General features: G+C 41.9%; 1 protein-coding gene across 1 annotated transcript in view; it reads left to right on the top strand.

The window, feature by feature from the left end:
- The window catches only part of ZC3HAV1 (zinc finger CCCH-type containing, antiviral 1), a 58,933-nt gene that overhangs the window by 34,374 nt on the left and 8,659 nt on the right, over positions 1-15,900 (top strand). Inside the window, exons 8-12 of the mRNA XM_014859269.3 lie at positions 1,373-1,493; positions 7,988-8,090; positions 11,586-11,676; positions 12,442-12,572; positions 12,945-13,075. Of these exons, the coding sequence (XP_014714755.2) occupies positions 1,373-1,493; positions 7,988-8,090; positions 11,586-11,676; positions 12,442-12,572; positions 12,945-13,075 (577 nt within the window). The remainder of the gene's footprint in view (positions 1-1,372; positions 1,494-7,987; positions 8,091-11,585; positions 11,677-12,441; positions 12,573-12,944; positions 13,076-15,900) is intronic.

Raw genomic sequence — 15,900 nt, 5'->3', positions numbered from 1 at the left:
TTACCAGCACATCATCTGATCATGGAAACAGTTTCCCACTGCCCACGCCAGAGGGCAGTCTCTTTTACAATCATGCTGACAGATAGTGTCCCAGCCGCTGTTGCAACAGTCTTCGTATTGTGACTTAATTGTTGGATGCTGTAATTCAGAAAGTTCTGCTAAAGATGGCCCTCTGGTCCCTTCCTCCCATTTGTCCTGGTTCTACCTCCTGAAATCTTCAAGTTTATCCCCACTTTGCACTGTGCGCAAATATTCGAGTCCAGCTTTCCTGCCCCCACCATGTTCCTCTCTAGGCTAAAGGGACCTGGTTCAGGCTCTTCTCCACCCAGGGCCGTTTCCTTGGATGCTTTCGTTCTGGTGCCCTCCCCTTACATCCAGCAGGCATTTCCATTAGGGGGATGGGGTAGGGGCTGGGGGGGCGGTGTAGCTGAAAGCTGCAGAGTCTGGAATGTCATTAAAGGGACTGGGAGCCCCCTCCCACCACCGGCTGCCAGCAGGATTTTTTGTCATTAGCTCCTCCATTCTAGATCACAAGGAACAAGTATCTCCTCACCATTAATATTGGGAACCCATGCAGTTAGGCGCTTACATCCTGTCTGCCCTGGTCTGCACCCCTGCCATAGGATGGGGACAGTGGAATGGTGGCCTACCCGGCCCCCTGGCTAGAATCAATAGACTTCCCTTTACCCACCCATTCTAATGTTCAGACCCTTCATATAGGCCTTGAGACCAGAGGTTCTATCTTTTCATTTGGGGATGTTCCTCCCCCCTTTCATTTTAGCCCCAGTTGGTGCAAATCCAGGTGCTTTTTCCATGTTGTTGACTGAGTGGAGGCTCGGTTAATTTTATTTGCTGGCTCAGGGCAGAGGAGAAGGAGTAGGTCCCTTACATTCGGATAGCAGGACACCTGTTGGCGCCTCACCTGCCTTCACCGCAGCTCTCAACTGTGCTTGCTCGTCAGGTGATAGGCGAAGAGAGCTGTGTGTTCTGTTTCATGCTGGAGTGTTGGATTCTGTTAGGTAGCCGGTGTGGACATGATGTCTGTGCCATGGGCACAAGTGATCTGTACACTTGGGTCATATTTATGGAAGGTGTGAAGAGACTATTGCAAAGAGCTCTATTTTTCAGGCATCCACCAAGCGTATGGTCAGTTTCTGCAGGAGACTGCTCTCTCCTAGCCCGGTGATGAAGAAGACGACAAAAGGCTGTGGGGTGACTCCAACCTGGAAGCCTGTACAATCTGGTTTGGGAGGCCAGATGTGTTTCTGTTCAAATGCCATGGCTGAAATAAAATTATATAAGATACAATGGTAGAGATTTCTTAAAAACCTCCCTTGAAGTCGTTACCTTTTTTTTTTCTTTCTGTAATTAGACAGACAATCAGGAAAGTTCAAGCATCGACTCTTCATACCTGGAGTCTTTCTTTCTCTGCTGTCCGAGAGGAGTGGTGCCGTTTCAGGCGGGTTCACGGAACTACGAGCTGAGTTTCCAAGGTAAGTTTTGCTTGGTTTGAATCCAGCACGTGATGTACTTGCAGGAATGGGAGCAGAGCAGATGTGCAAGCTACCCCCAGAATCAAGGTTCTTTTTAGCAAGGCAAGCAGTTCGGTGGTGTGGAAGCCAGTGGCGATCAGAAGACCCGTGCTCTAGAGCCTCGGCTCGGACACACAGTAGCTGTGCAACCCTGGGAACAGCACCCGGCCTCTCTAGGCCTCAGTTCCTTTGTCTGTAAAATGGGGGGACCGGACTAAGTGGTCTGTGGGGGTATGTCCAGCTCTGTTGTTCTAAGTTGCTGATTCTGGGTGGGCTGCTTCCCAGGCTGAGGCAGGATTTCCAGGTGCTGATGACTGCAACAGAGACCCCGGGCCTGTGGGTGCCTTCAGAATTTTAGAACTTTGCTGTTTCTTTTGGGCTTCATCATAGGTCAATGGTTTTATCCATCACATTGACCAAAGTCTTTGCCTTCTGCCATGTTCATCTGAGCCACCATGGGAAAATCTGGTTAGCTTCTACCAATCTGTCTGCTGTATTTAGTAAGAAATCAGGGTGGGAACTGCCCTCCCTCTGAATGTACCATCCCGTCAGCTATACCCCAGGATGCTCCCTGAATATGGTCAGATACTTGCCCTTTCAGGACCAGCTCTGTGAGTCTTTGGAAGTACTCATGTCCTTTACATTCCCAGATGGCATCTGAGATTTGAGCCCTCTACCAATTACTGTGTTAAGTAATGTAGCTTTGAAGTACCATTATACTAACTATTTTGGAAAGCAACCTGGTAATACATATCAAGAGTTATTAAAATATGATTTTTTTTTGAGGAAGATTAGCCCTGAGCTAAGATCTGCTGCCAATCCTCCTCTTTTTGCTGAGGAAGACTGGCCCTGAGCTAACATCCGTGCCCATCTTCCTCTGCTTTATATATGGGATGCCACCACAGCATGGCTTGACAAGCAGTGCGTAGGTCCGGACCCAGGATCCGAACCGGCAGACCCTGGACTGCCAAAGTGGAACATGTGAACTTAACCACTGCGCCACTGGGCAAGCCCCAAAATATAATTATTTTTTCATCCTCTCAGGAATAAGAAGAAAAAAAATCTATGGGCATGAAGATATTTATTGAAGCCTTGTCTAGAGTACTTAAATAGAGGAATATTCTGTGGACCACTAGGGTAGTGACTAAACAAATTAGGGTCTTAAATTTCAGAGGAGTATTGAGTAGTTGTTAAAAATTATGGGTATGAAAACAATATAGTGAAAGTGAAATTTGATATTATTAAATGAAAAAATCAGAACCCCAAATTTAAGTTTCTGAACTTTTCTGTTTGTGTTATCTTTAAAATGGAAAAGATTTTTAAAAAAATTTAAGGTGCCTGAGAAGTGCAACAATGTATGCATGTGGACCAAGAATTCAAGGCAATAGAGAAGAATAAAAATCTCTTCTGTTAGGTGGTGAAATTAAAAATGACTTAAATTAATACAGGCTCACCTCACTAAACAAGAAAAAGCTCACATAAGCAACTTCAAACGACACCTAACAGAACTAGAAAAAGAAGAACAAAGCCCAGAGTCAGTAGAAGGAGGGAAATAATAAAAATAAGAGCAGAAATAAACGATATTGAAACAAAAAAGACAATAGAAAGGATCAATGAAACAAAGAGTTGGTTCTTCAAAAAAATTAACAAAATCAACAAATTAGCCAGACTCACCAAGAAAAGAAGAGAGAAATCGCAAATAAATAAAATTAGGAATGAGAGAGGAGAAATCACAACAGATACCATTGAAATACAAGGGATCATAAGAGAATACTATGAAAAACTATATGCCAACAAATTGAACAACCTGGAAGAAATGGACAACTTCCTAGACTCCTACAACCTCCCCAAACTGAATCAGGAAGAAATGGAGAATCTGAATAGGCCAATCACAAGTAAGGAAATAGAAACGGTAATCAAAAACCTCCCCCAAAATAAGAGTCCAGGACCAGACGGCTTCTCTGGAGAATTCTACCAAACATTCAAAGAAGACTTAATACCTATTCTTCTCAAACTATTCCAGAAAATTGAGAAAGATGGAGTACTCCCTAACACATTCTATGAAGCCAACATCACTCTGATCCCCAAACCTGACAAGGACAACACAAAGAAGGAGAACTACAGGCCGATATCACTGATGAACGTAGATGCAAAAATCCTCAACAAAATTCTGGCAAACCAAATACAGCAATACATCAAAAAGATTATACACCATGATCAAGTGGGATTTATACCAGGGACACAGGGATGGTTCGACATCCGCAAGTCAATCAACGTGATACACTACATCAACAAAATGAAAAACAAAAACCACATGATCATCTCAATAGATGCAGAGAAAGCATTCGACAAGATTCAACACCCATTTATGATAAAAACCCTCAATAAAATGGGTATAGAAGGAAAGTACCTCAACATAATAAAGGCCATATATGACAGACCCACAGCCAACATCATACTCAATGAACAAAAGTGGAAAGCCATCCCTCTGAGGACAGGAACAAGATAAGGGTGCCCACTTTCACCACTCCTATTCAACATAGTACTGGAGGTGCTGGCCAGAGCAATTCGGCAGGAAAAAGAAATAAAAGGAATCCAAATAGGTAATGAAGAAGTAAAACTCTCGCTGTTTGCAGACGACATGATCTTATATATAGAAAACCCCAAAGAATCCATAGAAAAACTATTAGAAATAATCAACAACTACAGCAAAGTAGCAGGGTATAAAATCAACATACATAAATCAGTAGCATTTCTATACACTAACAATGAACTAACAGAAAAAGAACTCAAGAACTCAATCCCATTCACAATTGCAATGAAAAGAATAAAATACCTTGGGATAAACTTAACCAAGGAAGTGAAGGATCTATACAATGAAAACTACAAGACTTTCTTGAAAGAAATTGATGACGACATAAAGAGATGGAAAGACATTCCTTGCACATGGATTGGAAGAATAAACATAGTTAAAATGTCCATACTACCTAAAGCAATCTACAGATTCAATGCTATCCCAATCAGAATCCCAAGAACATTCTTCACAGAAATTGAACAAAGAATCCTAAAATTCATATGGGACAACAAAAGACCGCGAATTGCTAAAGCAATCCTGAGCAAGAAAAACAAAGCCAGTGGAATCACAATCCCCGATTTCAAAACATACTACAAAGCTACAGTGATCAAAACAGCATGGTACTGGTACAAAAACAGGTCCACAGATCAATGGAACAGAATTGAAAGCCCAGAGATAAAACCACACATCTATGGACAGCTAATCTTCGACAAAGGAGCAGAGGGCCTACAATGGAGAAAAGAAAGTCTCTTCAACAAATGGTGCTGGGAAAACTGGACAGCCACATGCAAAAGATTGAAAATTGACCATTCTTTTTCACCACACACCAAAATAAACTCAAAATGGATCAAAGACCTAAAGATTAGGCCTGAAACAATAAGTCTTCTGGAAGAGAATATAGGCAGTACACTCTTTGACATCAGTTTCAAAAGAATCTTTTCGGACACTATAACTCCTCAGTTGAGGGAAACAATAGGAAGAATAAACAAATGGGACTTCATCAGACTAAAGAGCTTCTTTAAAGCAAGGGAAAACAGGATTGAAACAAAAAAACAGCTCACTAATTGGGAAAAAATATTTACAAGCCACTTATCCAACAAAGGGTTAATCTCCATAATATACAAAGAACTCACATGGCTTAACAACAAAAAAACAAACAACCCGATCAAAAAATGGGCAGAGGACATGAACAGACATTTCTCAAAAGAAGATATGAATATGGCCAATAGACACATGAAAAGATGTTCATCATCGCTAATCATCAGGGAAATGCAAATCAAAACTACACTAAGATATGACCTTACACCCATTAGATTGGCAAAAACATCCAAAACCAAGAATGACAAATGTTGGAAAGGTTGTGGAGAAAAAGGAACCCTCATACACTGTTGGTGGGAATGCAAACTGGTACAGCCACTATGGAAAACAGTATGGAGATTTCTCAAAAAGTTAAAAATAGAAATACCCTATGACCCAGCCATCCCATTACTGGGTATCTATCCTAAGAACCTGAAATCAGAAATCCCAAGAGTCCCTTGCACCCCTATGTTCATCGCAGCATTATTTACAATAGCCAAGACGTGGAACCAACCTACATGCCCAGAAACTGATGATTGGATAAAGAAGATGTGGTATATATACACAATGGAATACTACTCAGCCATAAAAAAAGACAAAATGGGCCCATTCGCAGCAATGTGGATGGACCTCGAGGGTATTATGTTAAGCGAAATAAGCCAGTCAGAGAAAGACGAACTCTGTATGACTCCACTCATAGGTGGAAGTTAATATATTGACAAGGAGATCTGATCGGTGTTTACCAGGGAAAAGGGGGGGTGGGGGGAGGGCACAAAGGGGGAAGTGGTGTACCCACAACATGACTAACAATAATGTACAACTGAAATCTCACAAGGTTGTAATCTATCATAACATTAATAAAAAAAAATGACAAATTAAAACATTTTTTTCTTTGGTATTCTATTGTTTTGACAATTTTAAAGGGTGATGGAGAGATGAGAAGCAATGTACCTTGTTTATTTTGACCAATAATTTTGTTCACTTGGTTCGTAGAAACTAGTTCAGAGCAGTTTGCAGTGTTCCAGACAATTTTTTCTATTTCCTGTATTCTCTCATTCATTAAACTAGTATTGGCGTGCCAGCTGTGTGTCAGGCACTGTTCTAGGTGCTGGCAAACCAGGCAATTTCAGAAAGTGATAACAGCTATGGGGCAAGGTGATGAAGCAGCGAGAGAATGGAGGAGTCATGGGAGAGTGCCTACTGTTATCTGAGGGAGAAACTTTGGGAGACAGGGCGCAGCCCACGCACATGGGAAAGAGGGCGCTCCAGGAGAGGGCAGAGCTAGCGCCAAGGCTGTGGGCAGCAGACAGGCTTGAGGTTTCAAAGAACAATAAGAAGGTCTGTAAGAGATGAGAGCAGAGATAAAAAGCTGGATATTTATGAGCTGGAAACCACAAGGTTTCAAGCGGAGTCGTGGCATGATCTGATTTGTTCTTTTTGTTGTTGTTTATTTTGTTTTGTTTTACAACAACTACACTGAGGCATAATTGCTACACTAAGATACAGCCATTCTAAGTGTACCGTTGGATGAGGCTGACAAATGCATGCGACTACTATCCTAATCAAGATACAGAACATTCCCATCAATCCAAAAAGCTTCCTCATGCCCATTTGCAGTCAGTCTCCCCCACCCCAACTGATTTGCTTTCGGTCATTACAGATTAGTTTTATCTGTTCTAGAACTTCATATAAATAGAATCTTGCAGTATGTGCTCTGCATATGGCTGACTTCTTTCACTCAGAATAACGTTTTTTAGATTCATCTATGTTGTTGCACGTGTGGTGGTTCTTCCATTTTCGTTGCTGAGTAATATTCCATCGTAAGGATATCCTGTGGTTTGTTTATCCATTCACCTGTTGATGGATATTCGGGTTTTCAGTTTTTCGTTATTGTATATTAATGCTTCTAGGAACATTCAAATGCAAGTCCTTGTGTGGCTATGGGTTTTCATTTCTCTTGGGTAAATAGCAAGGAGTAGGATTGCTGAATCACATAGGCAGTGTGTATTTAACTTCATAAGAAACTGCTAAACTATTTTCCAAAGTGGTTGTGCCATTTTACGTTCTCACTAGCATGTATGATGATTTACTTTTTAAAGAGATCACTCTGGCTGCAGCTTGGACAGAAGTCTACAACATGCATGAATTGAAAGTGACATTTCACACTTAATATAGAAAAAAACTTTGGGGGCCGGCCCGGTGGCACAGCGGTTAAGTTCACACGTTCTGCTTCTTGGCGGCCCAGGGTTCACTGGTTTGGATCCTGGATGTGGACATGGCACCGCTTGGCAAAAGCCATGCTGTGGCAGGCGTCCCACATATAAAGTAGAGGAAGATGGTTATGGATGTTAGCTCAGGGCCAGCCTTCCTCAGCAAAAAGAGGAGGATTGGCAGTAGTTAGCTCAGGGCTAATCTTCCTCAAAAAAAAAAGAAAAAACTTTGAAGATGTAGCTACCACATTCCAACTGTAATCACTGATGCCTGGTTTCGGGCAGCTCACATGGATGGTGTCTTGTTATCTGGCTGCCCCAGCCCTCCTCTTTACCATCTGACTTTGATTTCCAGATTAGACTAATTGCAGACTGTTCATTTACCTTTTTGTTTGCTGGGTCTTATAATAAGGGCAGTTGAAGGATTCAAGTTTTTATCATGAGCAATTTCCATCCAGAAGGATTTTCTCTGTTCATACATGTACACTTCAGTCATGAATATTTGCTGTGTTACTAGCTTCTGAAAAATAACAGTAAGTCATTTTCTGGGACTAATTCTTGATTCTTGTTTGTTTTCTTTTTTCCGTCTAAAGGGATGATTCAGACAAACACAGCTTCCAAGACCCAAAAGGATGTTGTCAGAAGGCCGGCGTTTGTCTCTCACCGGGATGTGGAGCGGATTAAAAGTGGGCTAGAGTAAGTGTTCTGAGGCACTGCTTGCTGGCAGATGTTTGAGATGTTCATGCATTGATCTCATCGAGTGGCTCATGGATCTGGATCCTGTTTTCTTGAAATGTTCCTGCTTGTGTGACAGTGCAGTTTCCTTTTGCATTATCTATGAGTAAGGTACTTATTAAGCAGCACAGTGTGACTGCAAGAATTCTAGAGCAGGAAATCTGGCTTTCCCTCTAACTCCCAGGGGACTTGGGGCAAGTTTCTTAAATACCCTGGGCCTCAGCTTCTTCCACTGTGAGTGGCTGGCTTAATGGAGTTTCTTTGGAAAATAATCAAATGTACAGTTGCTGGGTTTTTGTTTTGCTGTGGGTTCTTCTGTGTATCTTTAGTTTTGCTGAGTGGCTTTCTAGAGGGTGGAGGTTGAGAAAGAGATGGAGAGAAACAAGGGACGAGGTAGCTGGCCGAGCAAGGGCTTTGGAGAAAGATAAAGTGGATGGAAGGGGGTTTGTAAAGGAAATTTTGCTGTGGGGGATTCAATGTAACTCTCCTGTGTCTGCTCATGAAACTCAGTAAAATCTACTTTGTTCGTGAACATTTTTGGAGTTGGATTTTTTTTTTCTGGGTGATGTGTGGTTATGTAAAACAGACTTCAAGACAGGTGCAAAATCAAGGTGTTCTAATTAGCTTCTTTCGGTTGTAAGAATTAAGGTATTTCATGAGAAAGGGAAGTTACTAAAAGGATGAACGTGGTGTCATAAGGAAAACAACATTTTGTAAGAAGCCAAGGACGGGAACTGAGCTCTCTCAGGGCCCCAGGAATGGGCGTCGGTTCCAATTCTGCTTCAGAGCCTGAGCAGCCTGGGGTCTTGGATCTTTACCTGTGACCAGGTTCACGGCCCAGACTCTGGATCTGCATCCCTAGTTCAGATTCTGCCTGCTACTCATTAGCTGTGTGGATTTGGACAAATGAATCACTCTGCAACCCCTCATCTATAAAATGGGCCAGGGGCTGGCCCCATGGCCTACTGGTTAAGTCGAATGCCCTCTGCTTCAGCGGCCTGGGTTTTGTCCCCAGGTGTGGACCTACACCAATTGTCGGCGGTCATGCTGTGGCAGTGACCCACATACAAAAATAGAGCAAGATTGGCACAGATGTTAGCTAGGGGCGAAAATAATAATAAAATAAAATAAAATAAGATGGACTTAATACTGGCACATTCCTCAAGGTTGCTTGATGAATACATTCAAGACCCTTGGAAGAGTGGCCAGCACATCAGGGTGTTCAGTAAATGTTAGCAGCTTTTCTTCTTATTTTTATTCTCCTGCTATTAATAGACTCAGTGACCATATCTATATCTATACCTATATATCTGTATCTACAGATCTCCTAATACTTTGGCTAATGCTTGACAGTTTTAACCTCAGAATTCCAATCTTCGTATCCATTCAGCATTACCTCCTGCCGTTACTGCCTAATTTTCTCTGAATTCCTTAATTCAAACTCCCTAGAATTAACCAGATTGGCTTAGCCATCTAAGATCCCTTCCAGTCCTTTCAATATTCAGATTAATAAAGTAAACGTATGGCTGGGTTGGGGGGTCAAGTTCATGCCCCATGGAGCTTACATTCTGGTGGATGAGACAATCTGAGTAACTGTTTCAGTTAGTGCTAAGTGTTAGGTGAGGGGGAAAGGCAGAGCAGGAGGACGGGATGGGGGTACCATTTTCACTGAGGCAACTAACGAGATCATTGTAGCTACTTATTCATTCAAATGATTCTGGCAGAACGTCTCGACAAAATTTTGTTTAAACTGCGTTTCCTTAAAGCAACCTGTAATTCTGACTTTTTAATAATTCTTATACTCCCATTGAGTCTTAACCAGTGAGCCCATACTTTGTTGCTTTGCTGGACAGCAGAAACTGTCCAGACTGTGTACTTTCTTGACTTTGAGCTGGATGGCTCTTTCTGTGCACATATATTTACAAAGGAAGAAACTGGTTTGTGGCATTTCCAAATATCTCATGGAGTCAGTCCATTGTCACAATAATTTACATATGTCACAGTTGGCTTATGCTTTTCCATTTGCTCTGCCCCTTCTCCAGGAACATTCTTCCCCACCACTCCTATGAATCCGGCATCTTTCGTGGCCCAGCTCAAATGCCACTTTTCCCATACAAACCTTCCTTGAGACTGTCCTCCAATCCTCTCCTTAGTCCTCCAGTAACACTTTGTAAGTCTCTTATGGTACTTACCCCATTCCACCTTGTAATACAGTATTTGTGTAACCATCTTCCCTAGGACAGCCCTCCATCCACTTCCCTCCCTTCCACAATTATCAGCTCCTCAAAGCTTTTGAAATGTTTTGCATGATGAATGGTATCGAGTCATACTAAATAGGTAGATAAGTGAGTAAATGAATAAAATGAACTGAGAAACCATGGTAGTGGGAGGTCATGATGAGAACCAGCTTTAAGCCTGCTCTTACTAGCCCAGAGGAAACCCACTGGCTTTCAGATGGAGTAAGAGCCGTGAGTATACGCTGGGCAGTCTGAAGAGAAAGGAACTATAGCATACTTCACTGTTGGTGGGCACCTTAACACGTATTAATTTAATCTGCTCTGCACTATACACATCCAGTATGGAAATCTGAGCTTAAAATACAGATAAATTGGGGCCAATCTCTCTCATTCCAAAAGAATTTTCATTTTACAAAAGAGGGTCTTTAAAGAGTTTTTTCCTTAAAGCATTTTTTAAATTTAATTTTTTCATTATGGAAAATTTCAAACTTAAACAAACTAGAGAAAATTGTACAACAAACCCTTATGTACTTGTTAGTTGGGGGGGGTCATGTAGAGAACCCCAAAATGTATGGTTACCCTGAAATATAGTTCATACAGAAAAGACAGGATTCTTTCCCCGTACCCCTAATATACTCAAATGTTTATCATTTGACAAAGAAGTGTAAGACAGGCGCCGGCCCCGTGGCCGAGTGGTTAAGTTCGTGCACTCCACTTCGGCAGCCCAGGGTGTTGCCAGTTTGGATCCTGGGCACAGACATGGCACTGCTCATCAAGCCATGCTGAGGCAGCATCCCACATACCACAACTAGAAGGACCCACAACTGAAATATACAACTATGTACCAGGGGGTTTTGGGGAGAAAAAGGAAAAATAAAATCTTTAAAAAAAAAAATGTAAGACATACTTAATGCTAACATATTAGGACTTTGAAGGTCGAACATAAATATCAAAAAGAATCAATGCTTTTACATTTTATAAGTGAATGGGAAAATAGCATTTAATTAGTTTGCCTTAGTATGAATAATTACTGTGTTTTATAAAAGCATGATTACTGGTACATCTATACCAGGAATATTCAGGGATGTATTCCAAAGAAAAATTCCAAGAAAAAATTCTCTGAGAAATCTTGGCTCAGTGGCTGGAAGTTAAGGACAGAAAGTCACTTGGGCATGTGGACCAGGGAGCCAAGTGAATTCTTACTCTCTCTTATTTGTAGCCACCAACTGGCGCAGACCCGATCAGAGCCTTTAACCTCAACATCTCTTCATCAGTCGGACATGGGTTTCCCACCCTTGAATGGATATGAGGTACTTGCTTTTTACTTTTTGGTGGGTGAATTGTTTAAAGGTGGGGAAAAAATACTTCACTACAAAGTAGTGTATTTGAGTGAATGAATGAATGAATTGCTTCCGCAAAACTCTTGAATCAAGATTCAAAGGCAGACATCTAAATGGTGATCGTGTCACTTTCCCAGAGAACAACTACTCTCAATAGGGCACCTCATTGTTTCCAGAGTCCAGCCACACGTGATCCTCACAACAACCCTGTGAGATCTATATTAGATTCTCTACTTACAGATGAGAAAAGTGGAACTCAGAGACTTGTCCATTAATTGGAGTTAAAAAAGCAGATTTCTATGGGAGTCAAACAAATTGTGGTTCACCTCGTCACCTGGCCTGGTTGGGGCGAGACTTCCTAAGTGGTTTAGCTTCCGCGTCATGTTCTAGCTTTGTGGGCAGGCCGCTCTGCTTGGGCTCCTTGGGCACGTTCCAGTGCCTCTGCCCCTGCACTGGCTTTGTGCAAGGAGCTCGCTGGGTCACACCTTGGGGGACCTGCCTTTCCCTTTAGGCTAAATGCTTTGTTTGCCTTTCCTCGGCCTGAACAGATGGGACCAGTGCCATCTAGTTCATTACTGGAATGAACTGCCAGGTGTACAAGTTCTAAACCAGCTTATTCCACCTGCTGTCGGAGGCCTGGTGAGGATACGCCATAGCATAGGGGGCCACACATGTGGAAAGCTCATGCTTTTAATGTTTTCTGTTTCACATTTCTATATTTTACAATTTTTTTAGTTGTTTGAGATTCATAACCAGTATCCAGAATATGCCAAAATAAGTGAGCGTTTTAAAGCTTCCATGAAAAATTTCAAGATTGAAAAGATAAAGAAGATTCAGAATACAAAGCTCTGGAATACTTTTGAAAGGTTGGTGGCCACATTATCAAGTGTCTTTACGTAAAGTTTGAAAGGATTACTTAAGAGCTATCCTTTAACATCTATATGCACTGGTTTATTTTAATAGTCAACAGTTTCTTCAATCTGTGGTTGTTTTTATTATGTAAACTCGAGCTTCTCTCTTTCAGCTTTAGTTTTACAATTCAACGATTTCACATGTCTGTCATTTAAAAGTTTTGATAAATTTATTCTTTTACACCTGTTGCCTTAACGTTAGTAGCTCCATTCTGAAAGCTGGTGGAATAAAATTTTAAGACGATTAGACTTTAGTTGGGATTAATGTTATTAGCCAGAGTGGGAGAGGAATGTTCTCAGCATTAAGTCTCACATTTCCTCCATTAGGAAAAAAATGAAGATGAATAGAAATGAAGAAATCCTGTTTTGTGCAACCGGCCGTGCGTACGTGGAGTCTATCTGTGCGAATAACTTTGACTGGATCTTACATGGAGCTCATGAAACCAAATATGGACAAGGTTTGTGCTGGAATAGAGAAGCCTAACTAGTAGAGTCATAACCCAGATGCTACCCGTGCTTCTATTATGAGGTGTATGTGATTATTTTGTATCAGCCGGCATGTCCAGGCTTTCTGTCACGGAAACTTGCTCATAACATGAGCTCCTGTTAACCTTATATGCCCAAATTAGAGTGCTAAAGTGACTTGGGACCTGATTGCTTGCACCTTAGCCCTGCTCCTGTTTTCTGTTTTTTTGGGGGGGAGTGACCAAAGAGTCCATATATGCATGCAAACTTCTCCGCCTGTTGGCTACGTTGCCCACCATGACTACCCAGTTCTGGCTATGGCTCTTCCTGACCTATGTCCTTCCCTGTGAAGTCGTCTGAAGTTGCCTTCTGTTGCCACTGATGGGTTCTAATTACAGATGGGAGAAGAAGCCTCTCCCCATCTCAGACCATGCTGATTCACCTGAAGCGGCACAGGTCTACCCACACCTGAAATCTTTTCAGCTCTTTCTTTTTGCTCCTAAACTCCTTCATGCAACTCTTAAAAACAAACAAAAACCAGAGTCGCTCATCTTAAGGGAACAAGTAATAGTTTATCACAGGTTCAAAGTGAACTCAACTCATATAACTAAGTTAAATTCACACACACCCCCAAAAAGCAAGAAGCCAATCAGTCAGTCAATGAATATTTTTGAGTGCCTTCTGCACACTAGATGCTGGGGACGCAGTGGTGAACAAGTTAGACATGGCCCTCCCCAAATTGTTTCACATAATTAAGTGATTGCAAATACGTGGCTGCTGTGGATGAAAAGAACAGGCCCTGTGGACACCTAACCTGGCTGGAGAGGTGTTCCCAAGAAAAGGCACATAGTTCACCTGCCACGTAGAGTCATCGTGAAGAGTAAGGAACAAGTGGTGCAAGATATGGCCACACAGTAAAGAGTTCAGACTTGACCCTAAGGGCGTGGGAAGCTAATGAAAGGTTTTGAGCTGGGGAATGACTTGATGAGAATTTCATAAGTTTATTAAGTTCAAATGCATCACTAAAACTTACCTAGAAATGTCTGGAGAAAGCAAGGTAACCATCTTGAGTGAAATATGACATTGGTGAAATTTAAACCCTTCGGTTTCTCATGAGTCTCTCTTATGTCAGAGCTCAAATATTTATCCTAGAAAATGGAAATATAGTATACTATATATGTTCCCAGTTTTGGGCCATAACTGGCTCTGATAGTGACAGGTGCTTAGTCTGTTTCTCCTTTTTGAATAAACGGAACAGTACTGAAACCCTCTCAAAATATTTAGGTGGTTGAATAGTATTACTCACTTGCTATCATTTTTCCTTTAACTTGGTGAAGGGGGAGAGTTATTAACAGCCAAGAGAACATCCTTGTGCAGCATGGAAGAAAGAGGCAAGGATGTAGTCTGCAGTTCTCACAGACAGGCAAGGTGTTTCTCAAGGAACTTTGCCCTTTTTCCCAGGCCCCTCTCCATTGTGAAGGTCAGGGAGTGATCCTGCTACTTGGCTTGTCTCCTGTTACACAGAATTAGGAGGTGTTTTTGTTTTGTTTGCATTTATTTTTAACGTTGGCTTTCCGTTCCCATCACCCACGATGCTGTTGGTACCGGCTAGATAGACTGATATGAACCACTGGGCCAATAATCCTAGAGGTCAGGCAGTAATCCTAAAAGAGGCCAAGTGGTAGATCTCAAAGATCCTGCTACTCTCTGAGGGAGAACAAAGCCCCCTGTTGCACGTGGGCAGCCACTCTGGTTAGGCTGTTATCTGTGAAATTTAGTGTGTGGCTGTGAAAGGGGAATTAGACATGCCTGCAAAGATAGAAGGGCTCTGGGCTCCACCTTGATAAACTGGAGGTGGAAACCAGGCCTCTAATGGGAGATGGAGGATAATGGTGGAAGACAGGTTAGTAAGAGAGTCCGTGAGAGCTGGGAAGTTGGGCCAGAACTTCTGGTCAGTCTGGACCGAGGATAAGAACTGCAGTGGTAGGTAAAAGCCACCCAACTTAACAGTCAGAGGAGATTATAAAAACTCAGATTTGGATTAGAAGTAGAAGCAAGGTGAAAATAGAAAAGGAAGCACATGTTTGGAGGCAGCTAAGCAAAGAAGGATCTGTCCTGGTACAGACTGGATGCCAGAGGCTAGATGGGAGGCATACAAGGCCAGGAAACGTATTTAGGATCCAGAGTGCAGCAGGCATCACAATAGCTATCAAATCTCCTAAGCTTCTGCAACCCAGGTGCCTCAAGATGCTAAGTGGGTGGAAAGGAAGAAACAAAAATGTTATTTTTGAAGATAATATGAGTGTCTATGTAGAAAACCCATAAGAATCCACAGAGAATTGGAATGTTGGTGTTCTACACAGGAAGTGGGTGAGACACTTGCTTTCCTCTGCTACTGGACTCCTCTGTCACCTCGGACTTCTAGCCACTCACTGCCCTCTTGGCCCAGGCCCAGGATGGTGGGGCTGAGGTCCCTGAAGGACTGAGTCAGAGCCAGCTTGTCTCTTTTTGACTCAACCTAGAGAGGGTTCCTTCCCCTGGTCTTATTCAGAGTTTTTTCTAGTTAACAAAGTCTGTTTTTTTGTAGTGCATTTCTAGATCCTATTTTGCAAATCAGAAGCTGACCATGATTTCTCCTTTTTCTTTATATATTACTTTCAATGATTCTAATTCTCTTTGAGGCGAAAAAAAAATGTGTCTGGCTAAATAAAAGATGGTTATGTATAAAGAATTGCAAAAAAATAAAGAAAAAAGCACAATGTTTTTGACAGTATTATCACATTACATCAATTATACTGAATGAAGGAAAAAATGAATC

The sequence above is a fragment of the Equus asinus genome, chromosome 1 (genome assembly GCF_041296235.1).
Source record: "Equus asinus isolate D_3611 breed Donkey chromosome 1, EquAss-T2T_v2, whole genome shotgun sequence".
NCBI lineage: Eukaryota > Metazoa > Chordata > Mammalia > Perissodactyla > Equidae > Equus > Equus asinus.
Note: the sequence above shows the minus strand (reverse complement) of the source record. Positions and strands in the feature narration are given on the sequence as shown.